Source organism: Calonectris borealis, chromosome 1 (assembly GCF_964195595.1).
Source record: "Calonectris borealis chromosome 1, bCalBor7.hap1.2, whole genome shotgun sequence".
Classification (NCBI taxonomy): Eukaryota; Metazoa; Chordata; class Aves; order Procellariiformes; family Procellariidae; genus Calonectris; species Calonectris borealis.
In genome coordinates this window covers 53,559,307-53,586,061 of record NC_134312.1, presented here as the reverse complement: position 1 = coordinate 53,586,061, position 26,755 = coordinate 53,559,307, and the positions used below count along the sequence as shown (strand labels likewise).

The following is a 26,755-nucleotide window of genomic DNA, read 5'->3' as shown; positions in this document are numbered from 1 at the left end:
TGGGAGACATTCTGTCTTGCAGCATGTTTTAACTGTAAACTTTTACTCATCGTTTTCTCTACTACTTACTACACCTACTTATGCTGAGTACAAATATTTTATTTTTTGCTGTGTAATCCTTCATCATCCGCATCTCAAAAATGAATTCATCAATGTACTTACTAATTTTTTTGATACCTCCTGTGGTATTTGTTGTTTACTGTATGAATCCATGATGTAATCAAGAAGGTTCTGCTGTTCTGGGGTAAATTCTACTTTCTCCTATACTGGCAAAAAAAAAAAGCCCATCATGAAATGCAGTCATAGAAATGATCTAGCATCTCTTGGTTTAGGCAAAAGCTATACATCTATTTCTCACACTTGGAGACCAAGCAGACAAGAGGTTTGCTTGTCACCGAGATTTCTATAGAAGTGTACAGAAGAGAGGTGTATAATGCTTCTAAACTGCGTGAGTTTGTGTGGTTTATTATTAGAAATAAGGAAATGTTTAGCAAAAAAAAAGGTATGCTCAAACTTTAATACCACACCTCACTGTATGTGATATATACCTGTCATATGTATCACAGAAAAAATACTTTATGGATTTTATGGATGCTTTACTGAGTTTTGACTAAAAATATCAGAACTACTTCTGTACTCAAGGTATTTCCTTGACATGGTGGGAGATGGAGATTTAATTAATGCAGACAACTCCAGAAAGTTGGCAAGTACACTATATTCACTGTACTATCCACATTTAGCTTAAACATCGCCACTACTGTACAAACTATTACAAGAATTTTCTTACCCTATATATTTTAGTTGTAGACGTCACTTGTTTCATGTCATGGCCTTCATTATCTTCATTGACTGTCTGATCTGGGGGCTGTTTCACATTTTTCCGTAGCCTTTTTGACTTGCATTGTATTTCTGTTAACAGACCTAGAACACATAATACAACAGATATAGCAATTGGATTTATATATGCCTCAGACACTGAATAAGTGCATAAACATGCCCATGAATGCCCTTTACACTAACAAACCCACTTACCTGTGGGTCAGATCATTTCCCGAACATGTCATTATCTTTGGAGTCTAATGAGAAATACTAAGTACGCACTAATGAATAGTCTAGCCCAGCAAGAGCCCATCCGCAGAGCAAAACAGTTCTGGTGACCCAGCATCCACACAGTGTGCATGTCAGGGGTCTTGCTTTGGACCAGCTCTAATCTGGTCTTACAGACAGAAAACCCATTGGCGATGGGAGTGTGCTGGGGTGTGTCTTTAGTTTCATCCAAAAGAAAACCCCTTCATGTGCTCCAACACCCGAACCAAAGTGCAGTAAATGGGGTCAGTTGGAAGACTGTCATCAAAAGTGTGCTCCTCATCTGATCCAAAACAGTAATCGAGGTGCAGCTGTTCTTACAGAAAGAGCAGTGAATGTTTTCAATAACCTTTGAGCAGTATTATGGCTGTAGTGCAGAATCTTCGCATAGAAAGCCCTCTCAGAAGAGAGGACTCCAGGGCTTTAGCCATTACGGTGTCAGGATACAGATAGAGCGACAGCTGAAATGTAGTCTCAGAAGAAACTCAGGCTGGCAAATGTACCTGAAAAATGTATTTATTTAAAATGTTACCCGACTGGCCTTGCTATTTTGCATTTCATTGTATTAGAGGACTGAATAAAGCCCTGGTTTTATTATAGAGTTTCACTTGCTCTAATGAAAGGATTTTTGCATTTGTGGTTTTTTTTTTTTTATTCTAGACTACATTTCAGTACCTTGAACCAGGGAGCATCCTTGTGTGGAAGTCATAAAAACTAGCAATTTGCTTGTCCTAACAAAAGAAAGGGACAATAGGTACCCTACTCAACCTGTGGAAGACAGCCAGAAAGCACAAATGAAAAAGTAAACAGCTAAGTATTCATCTAAAAATGAACCTATCGGCATAGGACTCCTTTCTTTCTTTCTTTCTTTTTTTTTTTTTGAGCTTCTTTCAAGTATCCTTCCCATTCTTCACCTTTGAAAATGCAGAGCAGGAAAGGAGGCTCATTCAGAGAGTATATGATAGTGGAGGAAGATATCATGAAAACAGTGAATTTCGTTGTGAATGTTTTTAATTTCCTGTTTAAGCACTATATAAAATAACCTACCTGAACCGCTGAGAGAAGAGGAAATTTACATGATTAAAATAAGACCTGCAAATAATACCTCAAAAGGGGGGAATAGGAATGATGGAGATAATAATTGGTATCGAGCCATGTAATTTGTGCTGCCACACAGCATCATAGATTTCTTTTTCTAAATTATTCAGTGCATCCTTTGGTGGTGTTAATGGGCTTGTACTGTTTTCCACTAGCTTAGGATCTGGTCTACTACCTTCCTAGGAAAAATTTGGTTTACATTTGCCTTAAGCAGTAAGATAGATTTTTCTTATGCTTCCTGTTACTGAGTAGTAAGTAAGTACCTTGACATCTTATTCTGGCTCCATTTAAGTTAGCTGGAAAACTCATGTGAGAGACAGGACTTTACTTTTTACCTCAGAGATAGCTAGGTTTCAATGGGTATTAAATGGATATTATGGTCCAGGAAGAGTGGCAGAACCTGGGTCTTCCCTAGGTAGACATTTCACCCAAGAAACTTGCAGTTTATGTCAAAATCACAGCAAATGACTGAAATTGCTGGTTAGTAAATTTGATCTGTCTGTAGTTTGTGTATAAAGGGCAGGATTAAGATTGTTGAGTAGCCATGCCATAAACGTTTATAAGACTTTACCTCCTTGTTCAGAGAGAAAAAAGAATCCACAGAGCTTGCAATTACAATCCTACAAAATGAGTAAGTGAAACAAAGTTCAAGGTAACCTTTTATTTCCTAGCCTTTTTTTTTTTCAAATAAATGCTCTATACTACTAAAAGCTTCGTGTTTTACTGTCCTGGATTGCCTTGAACTAAAAGCAATTATACAGCACACTCCTACGTAAAAGCCATTAAATAGTACCTTGCCAAACACCCTCATTGCAGTGCATTAGAGCATGGTTATGGTTAAGTCATGAGCAACACAAGATACCCCGTGTTTCCATTGCAGAGAGAGAGTCAGATGGCAGTGGCACTCGCTGGCTTTTATTTCACATATGCCAGTTTGCGAAAACGATAGGCCAGTTTAAAAGTTTCATGTGGGCCCAGTCAGTATTATTTACGCTGACCTATTTTTTTCGGAGCTGGGTTGTTTTTTTGTCGTACTGAGTCACTCAGGCTATTTTGAACCCTCAAAATTTTTGAACAATGGATCTGGGATCAGCACCACAGGGGAGTTATTTTCTCCTGACACTTAGCGACACATTGAGTGCTGTCATCAAGTGGTGGTTTCTGCTCATATATTTACGTATTGCACGAGAATATGTCATATCTCAGGATCTTTGCAGCCTGTTCAATTTGCAGAATGAAAGATTAATTACATTATGCTGGCAATGCATTCCAAATATTGATGGAGCTTATTGTTTCTCACAAAACCAACAGTTAATATAGCAACTTCTGATCAGATTGAGGGATAGAAGTATATTAAAAATTCCAAGTATATTAATTTCCTGTATGAACCTAAATTGGTTTCACACATACGTGTATGCTAAAATGATTGGAGCCATCAAGAGAAATAAATTGTAGCCCTGTTCATGGAAGGCAGAAGAGCAGATGTTTACAGACTTTTCAGGCGCCAGCTTGCAAAAATAATGGATTGGCCAACATTTTACTCAAAATGGAGTTTTAAACGTGTTTAAAGTGGTACTCCAATATCCCTGTTGTTCTAAGTTATCCAATGTGAAGCTCAATGAAGTTTATAAGCTCTCAGTCTGAATAGCATATTCGCTTTAATATGAAACGTTATTAAAGTCCATCAGCAGCTTTTCTGGAGATGGCTCTACCTATGTGCCTATATGCAAGGCAGGAAAATCCATAGTGCTGTGAGAAAAGCTAATGAGACTATAAAAAAGGGCTAGCCCTTAGCAGGCTTTGCCTGATTGCTGGGTGAGGTCTGGGAACATACACTTGGCAAGTCCACAGAAACTTCCTGCTAGCGACAGTCCTCCTCTTTTCTTGAAAATAGCATTGTTTGAATGCCAAAATTTGGACTTGGCTAGCAAGGACTTGACAGGGAGAGCCCCAGAAAGAGTAGCAAAGGGAAGCGCCAGGACTTCCCTGCTCTGGCTTCCACAACGCTGCAAACTCCTCACTCCTGGGGAGTCTCCCATAGATTTGCTTCCCCCGACTGCTTTTCCTTTCCGCTCAAGCAGACTAATGGCTGTCGTCTAGTGCAGGACAGCCCTTCCTTCACCATTTGCTCAGCTCTTATACCTTTATGTCCCTGACCACCAACTAAATCCTGTTGCTTATAAGTACATTTGCCTTTTTCAACAGGATTTGATGCACAGGCACGGCATCATCTTTAATGCACCTTCAACCTGCCAGATGATATCTTCTATAGCTTTATTATTAAAACCAGCCCAATTAAACAAATACAGTATTTGATGTGTTCTCTGCACACTCTGACTATATGATGCAAATACCTGTATACATACATTCAGCCAACATGCCCATTTGCTTGCATTTCCTTAGGCGGCACTCCTGGCATTTTCTCCTCATGTACATGTCCATCTCGCAGTTGCCTCCATTTTTACACTTGTATACTGCGTTTTTTGTGATGCTTCTTCTGAAGAACCCTGCACAACACAGCAGTGACATAGATAAAAGGAAACATTCAAAGAAGCAAAGTAGTCAAGTTGAAGAGCACCTCCATCTCCACTGGGTTTTCTGAATGACACATCTTCTGCTGCACTGCGAGTGTCTTTCAGTGCCTGGATGACTATATTCTTGATATTTGTACTGAGAATAGTATCAAAGTAATATAATTTAATAAATCACCATGATAAATCACATGCCCAAACATTAGACATTAGCCCAAAGTGAATGTTGGGAAAATTCAGACCCATATCTGAAACCTGCCAGGAGCAAGTTGAGCACCAGCACGAGAGCTGGTAGGCTGATACCATAAAAATAGCCAGTGAAAAAAATATGATTCTGTTAAGTCTCTTGAGGTACAGGATTCGCAGAAAGAGAGTTGAGTAACTCATCACCATTCCCTCAGCTCCTGGGAGCTGCAGAAGCTCCACGTACTGGTCTGCTTGCCCACCTCCAAGTTTAATAAGGAAGCTGCATCATATCTGCCTATTGTACATGAGCCTCCTCCCCTGTTTGTAGGATAGTCCAGCCTCATTCACTAAATATTGTCCACCTGATGGGTTAAGCAGTCACCTAATTTCACTTGCGCAGGCTGTTCTACTGGTATCGTCACTGGATTTGCTCCAAAATTGCACAGTGGTAACTGCAAACGGCAACTGATCCAAGAAATCGAGAGGACCTTTCCTCAGTCTCCTATTTGGCTGCTGCCTATCACACCTCTGAGAGTGGCACTGTGGGCAAAATGTGGAGTGCTCAAGATATGAAATGTAATTGAATAAAAAAGTCATCACAAAACAACAGTCTTTGCTGCCAATCATGACTTGAATGTTTCCTGAATTTTTAATGTGACTCACTGCGTCATTGCAATCTCTTTACATTGTCCTTCATATGGCAGAGACTATTTAGCATCAACTACAGAGGGAATGAACTCTCTCTGGCATAGGAGAGAAGCTCAGTTCTCCTTCCCATCTGAGGGCAGACTTCTGAAATAGACTCCTGGGAGCTTCTGCTGGCACATCACTGATTTATAGTGTACTTCAAACTAGAGCTCTGCGTAAATTTACATTAACCAGAGCTATTCACAAACCTTTTGTTTTCTCATTGCCACTGGCTGGCACAATAAAAACACCATTGTTTTCCAACCTGGCACTTTGATGCTCTAAAAGAGAGGCACCAGATAAGACCCAGTCTCCCATACTCAAATCGTGGGGAAAATTCAGATGTGAATCTGAATTGTTGTCCATTGCAGGATTTGTCTGTGTGTTTTCAGAATGCATTGAGCTAAGATACCATCCCGCTGAATCTAGGCGAGAAAACAGATGATGTGATGATTTTGCCGTTGTCAGATGACTAATTTCCCAACTTTGGCCCATGTTTTTATAATTGCACAATCTCTTCCAAGCACCAGTGTGTAGCTACCAGTAAAACAATTCCACTATCTGGTCACAAAAAATCGGGCATTTCTCTGAATCTGCTGTATTTCCTGCTTGAAATCTCTTCCATGCTGTCTGTTTTACTGGCTTCTTTTCAGATAAATAAACTTGACTGGCATCAGTCTCTTTTGAAATGCAGATTGCTTAGAACCTCCAGCAGCCCCAGGCATTATTTTTATTCATCATTCACGTGGTGTTTAATACATTACCATTTACTGGTCAGGGAAGGGAGAAAAAGGCCTGGATTTAAGCTGTAGGTTCTCAGTGTCAGTTAAAGGCAACTGCATCTGCTTTACATCATTTATAAATTTTATTTGTTAAATTTAAATCCTGTAATTCATGACACCTTAATTAGTAGTAAGTGTTGAAAAGTTCTGCACAAATATTTATGACATTCTAAGTCTGATTGATGACTTTGTCACTCACTTGTCCACAAGAGTGCTTTTTCATGGAAGAGCAAAGAAAAAGAGCTTTAGTAAATGAATTTTTTAGAAGTATGTAAGAATGTGAAAGACGAAGGCAAAACTAGGGATGCAAAAAGATAGGAGCCAATAGGATTCAAGCAGTCAAATATTTTCTTGAAAACAAAGTTTTTCAAAAAGTGAATGATGTGAAGTGAAAAGTGAAATATCTTTTGGCAAAAAGTAGTTTTAACCCTACACTCGCTTCAATTTTATCATGAAGTGACTCTTGAATCATTGTCTTCTTGAACAGACTTCTTCATAATTAATTTTGAAATTAGCTTTTTGGTATGAATGGAATTTCTATTCACTAATAGTGAATAATATTATTCACTAATAATTCAAAATGAACATAAATGCCTGAAATATTTTATGTTTGACCTTCTATAATAGGAGGAGTTTTACAAAAATTCAGAGGTAAATCAGAAATGGCATCTGTTAAACTAATGACAGGGCAGCCCCAAAAGCTGAAGGTTTTTCTGGCACAGTCTAACTTTTATCTGATCTTGCCAAATTACAAAAAGCTATGTTGGCTGGAAATGTTGAATTTCCTTTGTTCTCTTAGCTAGTCATGAATATGATTAATTATGGCTAGAGCTGATCCAATGCTACTGATGCTGATTTTTTCTTAGGCAAATTATAAACGTTGAAGGAGGACAGCTGTTAAAAGTGTAGATGAAAGCTCTGCAAATATCTCCGTTTGCCATCCTGATGGCCAGCTGCTTTGGGTTTTTCAATTTAAAAGTTTTTGCAGTTCACAATTGCTAGCAAAGCACCTGCTCCGCTCTGTCAGGGCATGCTACAGCGTTCTTTCCTCCCATGCCCACGTGGTGGGTGTTAGTGCGAGGAGAAGATTAAAGCGGGACCCTTCTTTGCAGGAAATATTTTCAGTCTGGCTTGACTTGATATCAAGCATTATCAGGACTGGTTTGAGGATTGCAAAAACTCATACCGCCAGCCTGTGCAGAGGGAGTTCACAACTGGCTTTTCTCTCAGCAGGACTTATTCTGTGGCTTTATTGAACAAGCGCGATACTATGTCCCACTTGTTCTGCAACACCTGAAGATGGCCCTTAAAACACAGTATCACTATACAGACTAAGGCTATTCCAAAAATCTTTGGTGTCTTTCTGCAAAGGTTGTCTCAGAAATGACATCTACAGCAACAGGCTTTAAAGCACTGTATATTGGTCACTATACTATAGCAATGCCTGTGAACTGCCTCATCCTTTATGGACCACAATTGTGATGCTATTATTGTTAATCAAGGCAGCATTTTCTTGAGTGATATATTGGAGGTGAGAGAAACCTCAAGGAAGCCATTTCTTTTTTTTTATAGTACCACAAGCAAATGTTGTATGAGAGCAAATGTTCTGTTTAATCTGCTTTTGCATAATATGTAAAATATTAATAAAATAGTTCATACTTATTTGTTAATGGATCATAATGTATTAAAAAAAATATAGAAGTGTATACTCCTGCCCATGTCTTTAGATTAATATTCTCATAAGGGACGATAAATAAGATCTTAATATTTGTTCCTTCTGCCCAAGAAAGAAAAGCAAAAAGAATGGAGGGTGTTGCTGAGTGCATTACCCAACAAAGAAACGAAAAAATAAATTAACATATTCATCATAGAGGATTGAATCCCTTAAAAAAATGCACAAAGCCTCCCCCTTTGAATAAGAATGTCCACGGCATCAGTGGGGCAGGGGTGCTGCAAGGTGAGACTAGTCCTGCAGAAAGGGATCTGCATATTATTTTGGACACATATTGAGGATGAATTAACAGTCTTGTTGCCAAAAAGAAGGGCTAATCTCATACTTGGATGTGAGACACGTGAGGTAGTTCTTCTACTGCACTGATAAGAGCACAATTGAAGTACCAAGCCCAATTTTGGCCACCATGCTTTGAAGGTAATGTATACCCATGTGAAAAATTCCACAGATATACACAAGAATTATCAGAAGTCTAGAAAACATAGTATCCTCTTCACCTTGTCAAACAGAATTGCTATCCTCAGCACATCTTTTTACTGAATCAGCTGGTACTTTAATCACCTCTAAAGTTTATTGTAGAGACACAATGCATTATCTTTAAATCAACTTTTACTATGTTTGATCAAGGGTACTGTTCTTTGTAATTGATGTTGCAGTCGTGAAACAGAGTGAAAACATAAAATACTTAATCCCAGTAAACCAGTAAAATTATGGTTACATAGAGTGATTCAAAGTGAATCAGCAGAGAGATGAACACATATTTCCTTTCACTGTGGGTTTTAGTCTGAGTATTTACCTGGTGGTTTTAACCTCTGTGCTAGAAACATTCTTTACAAATTCCATAGTTTGTAATTTTTTATATAATTGCATAAGTCTTTGAAAAATTACTAAGACGTTTAATAATGAAGTTAATAAACAGTAGGAACAGCTTACTAACAGAGTAAATATATCATTACTTGGAATCTTCACATTAAAATTTATTTTAATCTGGTTTATAATGACAACATTCATACGAGTTAATTAATATTTTTTCAGTTTGATAGTATTCACACGGACAGCAGAAAGAAATGAATCTCTTATTTATTGGAATTATTGAGATAAACTATATGACCCTTGACTGTATTCATGTTTAGAGTGGTTGACCAGTGTGGTCTGTTGAGCCCTCAGAAATGAATTCGTAATAGATGATAAAGCAAAACCCCCAAATTAGTTCAAAGTCCACTCTCAGTGACAGTGAGCTCCACATTAAGATATTTTAGTGCTTCAGTAATGTCCATGCTTTAGCCTTTATCCGTAGAACAGAAATGATAATGAAATATTTATTCACAGAATAGAATGAAAAACTGGGGCATTATTTTTCTTTCTATAATGTATCTCAGCCCTGTGACAGAGTAACCGTCTTTAGGTGTAATAATTATTCCATCAGCATAACCTTTTTGTCCCTCTCTGCTAAAATATCTGGCAATCATGTTTCTAATAATGGCAATGATTTTCCTTTTATCCTGACACCAACTTGTGAATACTGTTTTCCTGAGAAGCAAGATATTTATCCTACAGATACCACCTGTTTCCTGAAGCAGCTCCCTCCCTAGGAAGAGGGGCTATCCCTAGAAGCAAGTCTAGAATTAGAAATCCATTCATTTCACAAACCTGAAGACACCCACCATATCCTTTGGGAGCTGAGGGAAAGAAAATCTCTGGGAACAGTCTGCAGGTGGGAGCTGACAGCTTTCCCTTCCTTTCCATGGGCACTACCGGAGGCATTTGGGCTGGGTTCGCAGCTGATTTCTAGGGCAGCCTAGCACTGAACTCCCAGGGGCCTCCATGGGCTTGGTTCCTTCCACAGCCAGAGATCAGCATCAACAGCTGCCAAGACAGCAGAGCCAGGCTGCCAGGCCCCCACATGGAAGCTGTTCCTCAGTTTACCAAGAGCTAAGGGTGGCTTAAGAGCCATAGGTTGGCCAACTGTGCTCTACATTCACAGGACGATGGAAGACAATGGAAGACACTGCCAATCTGTCTTGGGGAAAATACAGAATAGTATACACCAGATCCAAACTTAAATCCCTAAAATGATGAATGACTCAGATAAAATTAACAAGAAAGAAAAAAAAATTCAGAAACTGCTGTGCTTATTAGCTGAATTGTATTCTGTAATTGATTTCACCCTACCTTTGCATCCTTCACAAGTGAGAGCGTTGTAGTGGTACCCAGAGGCTTTGTCACCGCAGACCACACAGAGCTCTTCTCCTTTCACTCGTCCCGTGGAGTGACCCAGTCTAGGCTTTTTGGCTGCAGGGATATCCATTATCTCTGTCTCCCTTGTGAAAAAGGTCTCTGAGGGTATTCTCCTGAGCTCGTACATCCCAGGGGAATACCATTCCTCATGCTGCGGAGGGTAGAAGCCGAGGTTGGAGTAATAAGGCGGCGATGAAATCTGAGGCTGAACTTGGGGAAATGGCACACTGTTGTACTGTGTGTAAGGTGACACATCTGCCTCTTGCACTGGAGAACTCATTGGCTCTGAAAGGACACCTGGAAAATAATAATGCAAAACCAATTTCTATTACTACTATGAAACTGCAGTTATCAGAGAAGCTTCCACTTCCAGACATCCGTCTCAAAACCAAGGCATAATCATAAAGATTGCATTATCTGAGCTCAGATTTGCTGTGGTCCTGGTGCTACGCAAATACATTGCAAGATACTTTAAAAGTAACTTAGCCATTCTCAGCCACTCCCTTATTATTGGTGGAAATGTCCGGCACTTGGCACTTACATAAAAAAAAACTTGAAAGATACCATGCAGCTAATCGTATAAATGTTCAGTTTACAAGAAAGAGCAATCTACACCACAGAGAAGCTAGCAACCTGAATTAGGTCTCACAGCAGAATAAAAGAAATCCAAACAAAAGCCAAAAATCCTATAGCATTGGTGAAAGTTAGATCAAGACTCAAACATCGTGTTAATTGCTGTTTAATGCTGAATGAATATGTCGTGATAGGGAAAAACTGCACTGGGAAAAGACAACAAGAGTGAGGCTTAATTAGAAGACCAAGAACATGAAGTAAACCTTTTAAAAGAGCCTGAAAGGGGAAAGTGAGGTTACCATGAAGGAGCAGGGAAGATATTCCTAACGTAAGCGGTGAAATGCAACCTTCTCGCCATCCAGCCTCCAATGGCCACCCAGCCAGCCTCCGCAGCCTGGTCCCCAGCCCCTGCAAGCCTGTGACACTCAGAGCTGTAGTATGGGATTCTTCCCTCTCCCTTGTCTCACTTCAATTAGTGCCAGAAACTAACCTTTTCATTTCACCTACTTTTTCACTTTCAAGGTCTCACGCTCTTGCTCTGCAGCCTTCTGCCCTTCCTACTTTACCGTGCTGCAGAAGCCATACAAGTGTTTTGGATTTATGTGATTGCCATATTGTCCGCAGCACATCTTTGACAATAGCAAATGTTGAGGTCCCAGTTCAAGAATAAGCAGCAAGATGTATGTCTGGAAAAATGTGACACAAAACCAAATGAGAATAATGGTGCCATTTATTATTAACAATTAGTTTAATTATGGTTGCATTTAGTTGCTCCAGAAGAGGTCAGGGCCCCCGAGTACTACACTAGAAGCAGAACAGCAGAAGGCACTCCCCAAACCCAAGTTTATGCTCTTTAAATAAACAGCATAGACGTACGGAGACCTGAGACAAAATACAGGCACCTGGGGACTCTACAGAGGAGCCTGGAGGTGAAGTTACAGCTTCGTGCATCAAATGCAAACTGTCACTGATACCTGCCAGCTGCAGCGCTGACAAAACATGTAAAGGGTGAGGACAGCAATGATTTGATGCTGACCTTTATTGTTCGGTATAGGTTTAATGAGTGGGTGGTCTTTCTTTAATTATATTTACCATTTGTTGAGACTGCTGCTCATTAAGACTGGTCAAGGTACTTCAGGTACAAAAACTGATGTTAATGTGAGATACGCAATCATTATACAAATCATTCAGTCTCTCTTTGGAAAGGAATCTGTTCACCATGGAGACCTAAGCTGTCATTTGCTAGTTAGTAATTACTTAGTTGATTAAGTTTGTTAAAGGAAAGTGGGATGATCCCAAAATGAAAAGGAAAAAACTGTTGATTTTTAACTTTATGCCATCCACAGGAAATTCCACAAAAGTTCTATACCAGCCTCCTGAACTCCTTGGGCCTCTGAAAGGGCAATAAGAGAAGGCAACACTCCTTTCACAGCAAAAAAATAATCTCAGGGCTTGTTAAAAAACTCAGGACTGCTAAAGAACTGCAGCACATGCTGCGACAATATTGGGTGTTTATTGAAACCACTGTAGATCCATTTGGGTTACGGACATGTTTAGAAAAATCTTCACAATCATTAACAATATCTACTCTGCTTCTGGAGCAAACAAAAAGATCTGAGTCTTAATGTGTAAAGTTAAATACGGGGAAAAAAAAACCCAACCAGCCTGTATTTCCTTTTTTTTCCTTCTGTGTCAGGCACACATTATACAATTTGGCTGAATTGAGTCCACGCGCAGAGCAACGGAAGGGAAAGGGAGAACAGGCAGGGTCGAGAGAGACTGAGAGAACATGGTTTTGTTTTATGTAAAACAGGCTTACAGCTATTACTCTGGGAAGTGCTCGGATACTACAGTTACGGAGATCAGAGTGATTTTAAAAGATAATTAGGTTGTAACTATGTAGGTTTTCCCACTTCAGCTTAAAGTTTTTTTTTTTCTTTTTTTTTTTAAGTAGACCTGTTTGAAGGGCTTGGTGGGTATTTGTATTTCATCCTTAGAAATCAGCCAATGTGGGCTGACTCTGAGAGACACCATTCTCTACCCAGAGCAGATCAAAAACAGTTGTCAGATTTTTTTTTTTCCCCACAAAATTGTCAATGAGTCTACAATTAAACATTGCAAGAAATGGTCTGCTCCAAAGCATTAGTGATCTAAAATCATTCCTAAAAACAATTGTTTAAAACTGTGAAGGTGTTCCATAAAGATTATTTCAAAATGAAACTCTTCTTTTTTTTTAGTTGAAATGTCCTTTTGCTCTGAAATATTATCTTAAAAAATTGAAACAAATGATGAGGATGAAACTGGATGCCTTGAAATTACCGGGACAAAGTATTTCTATGACCTGATCCAAAAAGCGTGATCTGAGCTGTGTTCCCCAGCCCCCTGCGTGCACGAGGCTTCCAACAAAAGCTGAAGGGGTTCTGCTTCCAGAGGCATACGGTGCACTGCTCTGTCCTGCATGGTATTTGAAAGCCACACTGATTTTTTGGAATTATGCTTTGCAAAGTACATGTGAGTCTAGAACAAATAGTTTCTTATCGCAACAGAAAACTAATCTTATCTTGCCAACCAGAATGTACAAATGCTTTTATCCAGATATTTGCAGAAGTCTGAGATGGGCTGGTCTCCCGTCGCTGTAAGGCATGAGCCAGCCCACTGAAATCGCTGGAGGTTGCAGTAGTATAAAGCAGTGAAAGTGAAATCAGAAAGGAGCTCACTGGAATACAGCAATATTTTATGTTTGTGTGGCCTTAACTATTTTGAAACATTTCTCTGTTTTTTCTTTTGGGAGCATACCTTTTACATCTTTAAAGAAAGACTGCTTAAGTGCACACAAATATGATGTTACTTATAGCTGTAGATCTTTTAGATTATGTTTTGCAAATAAATGTTTTTCAATGAAAAAAATTTTACAGAACTCTGGAAAGCTTGCCAATGTCAAAGTGAAACCTTCACATGGATATGGTCATCATTTTACAAATATTTTTCCACAATATCACTTGCAACTGAAATTCATTGGAGAGTTTTGCTTTTGTTCCTTTAAATTTTACACAAAATATTTTACATAAGACTTGAAAAAATATTTGACGTAGGCTTAACCACTTGTCGAAGTGAAAGGGAATTGTCTTTGTAGGAGCTAGAGAAAGTGTTTTCGATTTGCAGAATTATACTGAGGTTACGTGCAGATTGAAGAATAACATGTTTTTTTCAGAATATTACAGAAATTTACATTTCAATGTAAAACTTACTGTTCCAGTATATAAAGCTAATTAAAGGGAAAAGAATTCTAGGCAGGTTTAAAATATGAACCTCCGGCTCTCTGTAGGATATTCATGAAGGAACTTAAAGATGTAAGAACAAGATTCAGCATTAAGTAATTTGGAAATCATAACATAACCATTACTGAAATTCTGAACTCTAAACAAATTATTTGTAGCTCTTTAAAGATTATTTGGCTTAAACAACCTTCTAGCATCCTACAGTTTCAAGGAAGAATACAAGATCAGATGACAAACATGTCCAAGCAAGAACACAACAATATCCTACCTTAGGCTGTCTTTGGTCTGACCATTTCTTGAAGAAAAATACTCTCCTTAAGGTCCTCAGTCCTCCTTTCCCTCTCTTTTTCTTCTTTTCCCCTCAAGACTATGTATAAATAAAACTTCTTAACTCTGCTTTGTCCGTATCCTGTTGACTTCTTTACTGTGAGAACTTTCTTTAAGACTAGCAAAGGAGTGACACAGGCCAGAGGTTATATAGTTTACTGATTAACTTAATTACAGAGAAACTTGTTTGTAAATGTCTGAAACAATAGCAATGTCCATTCCCAGTGTGGATTTACCTGGATAAAATTTGGTTACCATTCAAGGGAATGCCTCCAAGTAGCCTAGCCATTGTAATTTTGTATTCGTTGTGGTTTATTTAGAACAGATTTTTTATCGATAAATATATAGTAATGTCAGGTGATTCTGTGCAGTAAATTAACCACTTCAATATCACAGGAAGTAGGTTTTAGCTGACTGGATTAACAGATGTTTTTTAAGCACAAAAATGTTATATTCTCAAAAGAAGGCCAAAGTGCTCAGGCCGTACTGGACACATCTGTGTGACAAGACAGAATAGTGCCAGAGAGAGGTCCTCGCCCCAAGGCCAAACGTCAAAGATCAGTTCTCATCTGTGTAGCTTAGGGGTAACTCTAACTCCCTCTAGAGTGGGCAGGATGCATCCACACTGCGTAGCCTTTGTTGCTGACCTTACTCTTCTGGGCCCGCGTAGCTTCCCTGTGGCTCTCAGACATTATTGTTTAACAGATGTCATTTCAGTTCAAAGCATCTGTAACATTGAGAGGGCTGTGTTGGATGCCACCACAGCAGTACTGGGACAGCATGAAGTCAGAATATTGCGTGGCACGCCTTGGTTTGATGGCAGCTAAGGTATGAAGGTACAACCCCTCTGTGTTAGAGGACAGTGTAGAGTAAAAGGAGCCAAGCCTACTGCAGTCTTGTCCATGCTGCCTTTTTGGGAACAGTCCCTCCAGTAAGCCCATGTCTTAAAGGCACCTACTAAAGCAATCCAAAACAAATCCAGAGCAAGATAAGAGTTGGGTAGTGTCAAGATGGACAGTCAAGGGTGCTGTGCCTCTTTCAGTCTTCAGCCTTTTTCGTTTAGCACTGTGGATGAGCCCACTAAAACCCAACATCAGATTTGTGACCAGAAGTATGTCTGAGGATCACACCTGGAAGTAAATAGGCAGAGAATCAAACCCCAGACTGTAAGATTCCCCTTATTTCATGAAACAGTCTCCTTTCCAGGCTGAGATCCACAAATGACTCACACATGCACAAAAGAAAGCTTCGCACAAATGCGTTTTGGTTTTGCCTTGCTTGGTGGTGCAACCTTCACCCTCAGAGCCCCGTTCATCTGCATTCCTTGTTGTTAAATTTTTTTCTCAGATTGCCACTCTTTTTGGTGTGGCTCTTTTCATAATCATTATACATACACAATTTTCTGTTTTAATTTGTGTTGGTTTGTTTCCTTTTGATTTGGGGGTCTTTTACAGGCCTAATTATCTTCTCTGCAGAGATGAAGCCAGATGTTGCATCACCTGCCAGGTGGTGCTAAAGACAAGTAGTTATTCAACATATCTTATGATCTTGAAGCTGTTTAATCAGTTTGGACACTTGATCCTACTACCTTTTTTTTTAAAAAAAAACAAAGAATAACCAGAACAAATACAAATTTATCTGAAAGGAGTCAGCCTTTTAAATTCATCTTAGGCACTGTTCTGTGCCTACATCAATTTTCAATGGCATTTTTTTTGTTCTTACATTGTCAAATATTTAAGACAAGTTTAGATGTATTGCATTCTTTTCCCCTTTGTTAGGTTTCATTTTTGTTTGTTCTTTCTTGTCCATTTCAATACAGCTTTTAAGAGTGCTCATTCACCCCAAAAAACTTTTCTCAGCTAGGGACATATACAATGAAGGTGACATTTCTTGTCTTGTTATATTTTGATGTCACATTACAAGAAAACACACAGGCCATCAAAAAATACTTAAAATAGGTCTTTATTCAAATTAAACATGTAGTAGTACTGACTTATCTTTCCAGGTTCTTAGAAATAATTCCATCTCTGATAGCTGAAGTTTCACACTTAATATCTTGCATATTAATAACTCCTATATAAGGTGCTTTCACAGAAAATAGAATGGGGCTATTACTTTATAGGCCTGCTACTTACTTATCATATAAATGACAGTTTGAGTCAAATGCTGTATATATATTTCAGATGCCATGCAAATATATAAGCTTATCCTCCACATTTAAAATACGAAGGAGACATTTTTGGTGTCTGAAAATTAGTTCAGTCCCTTGTAAAAAAGAGCAAATGATAACCATTGGAAGAAATAAGAAAACGGAGATATGGGTATTTAACACATGTATTGGCCCTAAAATGAAAAACTTTCAAAGGCAATTGAAAGATGTTATCAAATACCTTTTTGCAACAGTCTTGCTGTCCCAGCTGAATTGCCTTATTGCCTTAGAGCAAGGCTTGTCAGCTTCAGCACAGTGCTCTGCTAATGCACCTCAGCGTCTCCTGGGTCACAGCTTGTGTCCAGCCAATTTGGAGCAAAGCAGAGGAGCTCAGATCAGTCTATGTCTATCATGGTGGAAGGTCCCACAAGACAAATTCATGGCTCTAAAGTGAACTACAAAGCTCCCAGAGGTTTTAAAGGAGATCAGGATTTCAGTCCTAAATTACAGGCGTTCAAAAATGCAGATTGGTAAGCGTGTCACTTTCTTTTAGTGCAGGATATGAAATTGGACCAGTCTTCACAGAGCTGGCCTGGTTCAATTCAATGGGGCTTGTGAAATAAAAACAGGGTTTCACTGAGGAAGAGACATATCTTAACAGGACAGGTCCCATGGAGACCCATGCACCTCTGGGATGTCTTGTCATCAAGAGTCCCTTTTCCTCACTGGCAAAACCAGAGCTGCAAGGAATAAAAAGTTGATCTTGCATGCAGATGCTATAGAGGATGCATTTTACATATCTGGTTTTGGCCACTTCGTAAAAAAAAAAAAAAAAAAAAGATGTTTTCTGTAAAGAGAGCTAGGATTTCTATAAAGAGATCTAGGTTTCTAAATCACCTGAGTAGTGAGGTAGAAAAATAGTAGCAGTTTTCCAGGAAGACAGAGTGGAAGGGAAGGATGCTGACTTCTGCTAGGTTAAAGATCCTTCTTCATTTGCATTTTGAGCCCCTTTTTCCAGGGACTCATAACTACAGAAGTGAAAAACTACAGTTAAAACACACTATCTCCAAAGACATAAAGAGATACTTTACCTTAGACATATACTGTTAAAATAGCAACATACAATTTCCAACTATTGAAAGGCAGAAAACCTTTTTTTTCCTTTAAGCTCTTCTGAAACCGGCTGCAACTAGAAATCTTGAGGATGAATACATAGAAGTGCCCTGGAATTACCATGGTGATGAGGCTCACAGCACAAGCAACTCACGATTGGCAACATTTCTTTTAAGAGACCTGGACCTGGTGATAATGTTTGGAGATGCACTTAGATTTATTTTTGAAGCTCTGAGAACACTCTCCCCTTAGACTGAGTGAAGCATAATGAAAAGATAATATTTCCAAAGTTTTTTACAGAATGTGAGTATGCATCTTTGAAAAAGGAGACTGTTTTGTGTAAAGGCTGATGTTTGTAAGCCAGCAGTTTCTCACTTGTATTACATCAGAGCTGTAAGGTGTGAGAAGTCCTGGGAGAAATGTATATTCTAAGGGTCATTTAAAAGAAAAGCTTTCTTCCTGTTTCCTTGGGTTCACAAGTCTCTACCTGCCAAAACTGAATGTCAAAAAAATGCAAGTAGTTTACAAATATAATATCGAGAGGCAAAACCATTTCCTACAAGCATCTTGAAGAGATGGAGTCATATTTTCACAGTAAGTTACTTTCTCTGTGGACTCAGTTGCATATTATTTCTGATGTTTTTTTCCAGCTATAAAAGCAAAAGACATCGAATTTGTAAAGAATTCACTTCTGAGATGTGAGTGACATCCCACAAAACAGGATCAAGTAGCCATACAAAACAGAAGTCAGCTTAAGTGAAACACAGCAGGAGTGCTAAGTCTCCTTCCTGATGGGATCCCCTGATTCAACCCCTTAATACATTATTTCTTTCTGTTACAGAAACGTCAGTTTGAATTAAGTCTCCATTGTGCTAAGCTGTGAATACCTATAATGGGAGACACAATCCCTCTTCTGAAGACCTCACAATTTCTGAGTAAGGTTTCAGTGTGGAGGGAAAGTATTTTACATTAACACGCTTCCTTGTATTTTGAGGCTACCTGATCATTACTCTTTAAAATTAATGAAATAATTAGTGAAAAAGTAGACATCAGGGGGAAAATCTTCTTGACAAAAATCTGAAGGAGTTCAATTATATGCAGAACTTTTAAAGGGATGACTGGATATAAAATTTGGCACCCCAGATTTGAACATCATCCTCTTTGTATATCATGGCCTGACATTGGAATTAACAGGTAACAAGGAAGTGTTTTAGCTATTTACATATACATTTTTAACAACTGCAAAAATATTTCTCCCACCAAAACCCAACACATTTGGGGAAAAAAAAAACAGTAACACACAGTAATGCAATGGGTTTTGCTTATCATTAGTGATAGTGCTTTAGTTTAGCTGTATGGAGCCAGGACACTGGAAGTGGTCTGATTTGGAGAGATGCTCCCGACTTCTAAGAGCTCTGCAGCAGGAGTGGCTCCACGTGTCAGAGTCCTTCCATGCCCGAGCCACAATTCTTGTTTCAGATAGATGAAACTGAAATGTTTTCAATTTTTCCAGCACTCAAAAAGGCAGAATTCTGGTCTTATTTGGACTGGAAACTTCTGAAGTGTTGCAGCTTTCTGTGGGGGTCTGTATTGTGTGTGAGGCCCAGAATGTATCATGTTACTTAAAGAAGGGCCCCTCTCTGCTGCCAAAAGAAAGGCTAAAAAATGTATTATTCTCTTTTTTTTTTATTAGCAGTACATATAACAGAAGACAGCTTCTCCATGCTTATAAAATATTGACCAAGAATTCTTCATTCATTAATAAACCCATGCTAAGCCTTGAAAAATTCAGTGCAACTGGAGCAAGGAGAATTTTCCAGCCTGCATTATAAATTTTCTTGTGCATTGATGTTAATACATAAGTTTTTAACGGTCTCAATAGGACAATGGTTTTAATTTAGGTGAAATTACTTTCATAAATTTGCATAATATGGCAATGCAAACACATTGCAGTATAATTTTATTACAAATTAACTGAAAATATATCTGCTCAGCTTGATTTTAATGACTCATGTGAAGATAACATCCAGCCTACATACAAAGGTCTGTCTTTGCTGAATGATTTCAGGTATTAGAATAGTGTTATAAAAACAACCTACAAGCTCTGCTATTAGCAGTGATGAGAGCAATAGTGATGCAGGATTACATTAACAGCACAGATCCGTTATTTGTTATTCCTTCCATAGGTATTGAAGATTCAAGAAGGTTGGCATATGTCAACCACACGTCCTCGACTTGAGACTTCAGTCCATTTTCTTCTAGGCTTCTGAGTAAAGGATAGCTTGCTATTTTAACCTAATTTGGTGACTTACCAAACAAATGAGGACCTTCAGCAAGAGAAAATCCATCAGCAGTGGCTAGCTGGTGATGTCCTATTAAATTCATTTCAGATCCCATTTAATCTTCAGTTCAGGAGGAATATGCTAACTAAGAAATAGGTTGAAAGGAGACCCTGAAAGATAGAAAGCAAAAAGAGTATTTAAACAAGATAACTCATTTTTGTGTAACTATTGTAAGGCAGGATTCAGGAGGTTGTTTCAATATTTACTGTAACAAACGTTGGCTTGAAGTTACAATACCTAATTTAGCCTTTAAATAAAATGCTGCATCTGGTTTGTTTTTTCCTTACTGTGGTATATTTTATTTGCCATCCTTCTCCTGTTCCTTTAAAGCTAATGGCAGTTTATGCTCAACCTTATTCAAATATTCACAGACTGAAGCACTGGCCTGACCTGCCGAGGGCACGCTGCCCAGCCCCCCTTGCAGGGAATACCAATTGTTTGCATTATTTTTTCATCACCCTTTCATCATTTCATTGTTTTCATTTACTGAAAAAGTGCAAGTTTATGGTTAGGTCAGAAGACTCTAAGCCAGGAAACTTGAGTTTAATTTCTAGCAACTGGCTCTTTATCTTGCCTTCAGCAATTACTGTCTGAACAAGAAAAATGGTGGCAAACACAAAAAGCAAAGCCTTGGTCAAATAACCAGGCTCACCCGCCCGCTCCCTTTGTGGTCTCAAGCAGCCGTACAACTCTTGCTTGGGGAGGTTGGGAGATGCTTGTGCCCGCTCACTAGCATACTTTTCTGGCAGGTCAGATAGAGCAACTTTCATCTCCTGAGGTTGACAGTGGCACTGTACCCAGGTCTTCTCCTTCCCACTCTGACCGCTAGGCTATTAAATAAGAGGCAAGAAACCTGCCATTGCCTCCTACTTGAGTAGAGGCTATAGCTAGAGCAGCACCTCATCCAGGAGGAGGGCATGCAAGAGGCTCCCTTGCCCACGTCTGACTCATGTGGGTGCAATGGGGCACCTCAAGATTGCATTTGGGGCAGGACCATCAGCAACAGGAGAACATACAGCTCCAACAAGGAAATGTCTCAAGGGTTTATGCAGACACCAAGAGGATTCTGCATAAAGATGACAGAAACCTGTTTTGCTTTGGTTTACAGTCTTAAATATTTATTCAGTGTTATTCCCATGGGACTGTCCCTGGGACTACGTTTCCACTTGCTGAAGGCGTTTGAGAGTTATAGCCCAGTCTGCTTCCCAGTGAGGACTCAGCATGTTTCCTGGGCAGAAGTGAAGTCATCTGACAAAAACGTGAAGGCAGCAGGAGGCCCCAGTACTGAGCAGACTGGGAAGTAGCTTCTGAGAGCAGCAAACACACTGTGTAATTATACTCAAATTTGTCCGTAATGATTCATTAAGTTCTTTCTTAACATAAACAAAGGCTCTCTAATTAGACAGATGCATTTTAAATGTCTGCCGACAGATAATTTAAACAGTTTACTCAGGAATGTCAAAAGCTACTTGTGTCACAGACCAGATAGGGTTCTTGTGGCAAATAACATGTAAACACAAAGTCTCCAATCTAGCACAGAAACACAGTTTTGCAACAGCAAAACACTCCACGTATCTTGGGATGGGGGTTGGCAACCAGTCCAGCCACCCCACTAGGCCCACGTCTACTTCCAACCATTTTACTGCCTCGCCACCACATTTGCTGGGGAAGGTATCTGCTGCCCAAGCGGTGGGGCTGCCCACACGGCTGCAAAGGGCTGTCAGGAATTGCAAGACAGTTTTCTCATGAACTGCCCATGACAGACCCTTGGGAGGGGGTTCCTCTTACAGCCTGTTACAAGGGTTCTGCCATGGGAGAAGAGAGCAGCACAATCAGGACCCTTTTAATGGTCAGTCAGAGAAATGTCAAAATGAGGCATCTTCAGAAGGCTCCTGAATGTTTCTCTGGATTTTCTGGCTCAAGACCAGAGAAGAGAGGCCATCTCCACCCTCTCCTCACGTGCAAGGGCTTCAATAGCTTTCTTACAGCCCACGGGCATGCAACCCGTGCAGTTGCTTGCATGATTAGCTCTCCCTGCAGTCAGACTTGAAGATTACGTTCCATCACTACTGGTATTTCTCATGTTTCCTTCTCGGACCCTATATGACGAGCTAACACTGCAAGTGCTAACATGTCAGCTTTGGGATTGTGAATTTCTATATGTACATACGGAGCCTAGAACTTATCTTCTTCGGGAATTTTGTATGTTATATCAGGGTATTTTAAATAGAGTCCCAGAAGATATCCGTTCCAAAGTATTTTGTCAGACTGTCAGTATACAGTCAGACTTTCAATGCATAGCTCCAATAGCTTGTAAGGTATATATCCTGCATCTGTCTAGTCTGTGCTGCAAGTAAGGAGAAAGCAAGCAAGCTATGTTTTTAAACCCTAATATAGTGTTGGTGTTTTTACAGTCTCTTTGAAATGTCTATAAACTTATTTCTTGTTCCTTTGAGACTATTCCATTTTTTAACATGTCATTAGATAACATCACTCTGACTTCAAGATAGACTACTTAGAATCTATTATTCTTTACATAAACACACACAAAAAAACAACCTGGTGCCATTAATACTGCCTTGTTTATAGTAAGAAACTTGAGGATATATTTGTCACAACCTCTCAGTATGCTAGAATGTTACAGATTTTGTAACTCTACCCCTCCTGCCACATTAATTTTGATCTGGATGGATTCAGTTCGAGTCAAATGTTCATGGTGATTTTACAGTTCCCACCTTTTTTTTAATACTTCATTTTCTTTAATATATTCAGCTGATGTAGACCATTTACTGGATTTCATAGCAGAAATTAAGCCTATCTTCTGGGGATTTCTCCAAGGCACAAGACATGAGCACCATTAAAAAGGCTGGAAATATATTTTCCATTACATGTAGCATTGCTACTGTAAATTTGCCTGAACACCAAATTCTTCATTAAATACTGATTGACATTTTGCTTTGATTCGCCCTTGAATCCAGCCTGCTGTGAGCCATCTATCATATATTACATTTATCCAATTCATTTCACCAATATTCAAAAGCAGCAGCTACCGATTTCCAGCTTTCAGACCTACACCAGGTACACAACATAGATCGTTTAAGCACCACTTATTCCACACATCATTGTTCAGTTCTGGGAAATAGTGTAGGTCACCATAAGTTGGTGTCACAAAGCATCACAGACCCAGGGGTGGACTCCGCTTTCAAAGAGCCGGTTCCACAACACACAGCCTGTCATTAGTCTCTTCTCAGCCTAATCCTCCTAGGCTGTTGCTGCAGCTAAACAACTCTGTCCCAGCTGGCTGCAACTCCCATGGAGCAACTCCAGAGGCATTGCTCTGGCCAGTGGGATAGTCCCACCCAGCAGACACACAGAGGCACCCCAACTGCTAGCAACACGGCCAGGTGACAGAGGTTGCCACCTGCAGCACCTATGCACAGAACCTTTCGGCAGAAGTATTCTTTCCAAAGATAGAGGCTGGTGGCATAAAGCTATGTCATCTCAGCTTCCAGAATCAGTTCATCTACATGAACTGGGATCAATAACCACTCTCTTAATTCAGATTTCTTTATTCACCAAAACGACATAATAGTGGAATGCTTCTTGATACTCACAGGCATATTTGGTATGACTAAACATTCATAGGTATTTCTACCTCGTGCTTCCTTCCTTACATGAAGTGCATCTTTTAGCTACTTCTACCAAGATGAATCTGGAATATCTTAGCCAACTTAATTGATATTCCATCCTGAGGTGTAACAAAAAAGGTGCATCAGATCAGGTAAAAGCTGAAATAAAGGCAATAGGTGCACAGGAAATCAATATTGCTCTCCAAAATAAAAGCCGTTCAAGAGAAGTTAAGAGGCACGGAAAAGTTAAAAAGTTGTTTTTTTTCCCCAAAGAATTATTTTAGTTAACTTTTTTAAAAAACTATTTACTCCACCACCTTTTAGAAGATTTTCATAGGTCAAAATTATACAGCAAAGAAAAACAGAGATCAGTATGTATAAAGTAAAATCTATGTCCAATTGCTTGAGAGTATTTTTATTAATTGCATATTAAGAGCTCTGAATTACATATAATTTTATTACATGTATCCCTTAGCATACTTCAGAACAGTCAATCAATGCATGTTTATGTATTCTGTGTTTAACTGAGAAAATTGAGATATATATTGTCATATACATGACATTCTTTCACCATATGTATGTGCATGCATGTTTATTTAGCTTTCTTATGGAATATACGTTCATGGGCGTAAACAAATATATATGTATACACATATGCACACGTGTGTGGGTGTAAGTTTCAGATTTATTGTGGACTCTTATCAGCGGACTACCTCTGACCCTACAATGGTCAATAGTAAAGCTTTCCTTGGCTTCTGCGTAAGCAAAACCAAGCCTCTTAATGAAATAATTAAAGTTAAAATCCACTGGGCTCACTGAAAGACAAAAGCATCATAGCCTCATATTTTCAGGTAAAGTAAAAATACATTTGATCATCAGGAAATCTCCATAATAGTCTAATTGCATTTTACCTTCAGAAGAAGAATGATTGAATCTATTTCAGTTACTCAGTAGAGGAAAATATATCAAAGCACTGGCAAATTTTTTCACAAATTGTGAAACAAAGTGAGGTACATTTCCCTCCTCCTGTCTTCTGATATTGTCCTATTCTTTACACATCTGGCTGCCAATTGCTCAAAGACAAATTTCAGTAACATCATTAATCTATGGCCTGATCCAAACACTGTTAACATCAATGGGAAGATTCCCATCTAGTTCACAAGCTTTTGATCTGGCCTCATAGCCTTTTTGTAGAATACTTAATGCAGTGCCTCGCTTATTTGAGAGGCTTTTTTATTTGCTTGCTTGTTTGTTTTAAAATCTATCAAAGAGACGTGAAAGCATTAGGAAGCGAGAGGCAGGACTGGTGTTACTGTGTTTATTTGAAATTTACTGGTTAGATTTTTTTAATATGATATTTAAAATCAGAGGAGCAGAGAGACACGGGAAAAATACAGGATATTCTTACAGCTTACTCTGAAATGAAAATATATATCTTTAAGTAAGTCAGTCACAAGTAGAACTGAGAACTCTACCAAAAGTCTCAATGGCATTTCTGTAGGTAGGCAAGTAAATTCAAAGAGTGGGCCCAGCTTCTGACTGTCCCTGGGATGACCTGCTGAACACCATTTCTCTGTGCCTTCCTTTCTCCAGCATCTTTTTCCTGTCTCACCTGATAAAACTGCAAACCCTCCTTTCTTAAACTGTTTTTGGACTCCCATCTAGCCTAGGAGGATTCCAATCTAGTTTGGGATCTCTAGGTTCTCTCTAACACAAGCAATAGCAATAAAAATAACAAAAGCCAAATGTGTTCCACCGTGATTATAGTTTTCTGAAGATAAATGGCTAGCAGGAACACTCAGAATAAACTGACATTTTCTTAAAAACTGGCCATGGATTCAAACAGTAATCACTTGAAATGCGAAACGCCCTTTTGCTTGTGCTAGTTATGTGAAATAAGTGCTAAAGTCTTGGACTTCGTAAGATGCAGCTGGAATCTGCACACAAAACCATCAAACAAAGAAATTTCATAAAACAAATATAACTGTTCTGCTCTGGATTGTCCTCTGTTCTCCCATTAATCACATTTAAAACATTTTCTGTTCCTAAAATGATAAAAAATTAACAAACCAGTACCATTTTAAAGCTGATGCACGTAATTAACTAGCTAGTGTTATTGCAAAAAAGACTCAGTATCGAAGTTATGCTTTCTTTTCCGGTGACACACAGACACAGAAGCCAGCTTTCTAAAGACAAATTCCAACGCTGTCATTATTTTTCATGACCTTACCATTTTTTCCCCAAGAGGAATTCCTGCTGTTGCACCAGTTTTATAGACTAAATTCTCCTTATATTATTCTTCAATAAAATACTAGCTTAAAAAATCCTTTTTTTTTCTGGTCAAAAATCCATTAACATCCATTAAATAATTTGGGTGAGAAAACTGCTTTTATACTCCATAACAGCAAGAGCTATTTGTTTAAGGAATTATTACTTACTGTTCTTTTCTGGAAGGCTGCAGATGGCAGGATGTAAGACAGTTCTGCGCTCAGTTCAGTATCCTAACGATTCTCACACAGGAACATTTTTGTTTTGTTTTGGTTTGGTTTAGGTTTAGCAGAAGCCTGTAGTGATAACACAATGAATCAAAGCTTGGGCTCATTGGCTCAGTGCCCTAATGGACAAGGATTACTCATTAACAATTCTTTCTTTGCAAAACTCTCCAAACACAGTCTGTATTAAAATGTTGTGAATCCCAGCTTGTCCATCAGCACAGGAACTTGAGATGCTTATTAATGCTCTGGCTGGGTGTGGGGGGGGGCAGTTGGCTCAAAAAGTGGGGTGATAGTACCTTGTTGCTGATTATAACACTTTTCTTGCACATGTACATTTTTATGACACACTCAGCCTCCTTGTCTTTCCCACCCAAGGAGCCCAGATGTCATTCCAAGACATATACTTGACTTCTAAGTGTTTCTGTTATTCTTTACTCTATTTAGGGGAACTGAGCATTAGACTGAGTTCCCCACAAGCAGAATGGGCTATAAATTACAACATCGCAGAG

At 39.0% G+C, this 26,755-nt stretch overlaps 1 protein-coding gene across 1 annotated transcript in view; it reads right to left on the bottom strand.

The window, feature by feature from the left end:
• Positions 1–26,291, bottom strand: part of NR1H4 (nuclear receptor subfamily 1 group H member 4) — a 40,894-nt gene extending 14,603 nt beyond the window's left edge. The window contains exons 1-6 of the mRNA XM_075152047.1: positions 26,190–26,291; positions 20,093–20,232; positions 10,275–10,637; positions 4,551–4,691; positions 788–921; positions 163–261 (exon numbers count right to left, since the gene is read on the bottom strand). Of these exons, the coding sequence (XP_075008148.1) occupies positions 163–261; positions 788–921; positions 4,551–4,691; positions 10,275–10,637; positions 20,093–20,177 (822 nt within the window). The 5' untranslated portion in view covers positions 20,178–20,232; positions 26,190–26,291. The remainder of the gene's footprint in view (positions 1–162; positions 262–787; positions 922–4,550; positions 4,692–10,274; positions 10,638–20,092; positions 20,233–26,189) is intronic.
• Positions 26,292–26,755: the final 464 nt, after the last annotated feature.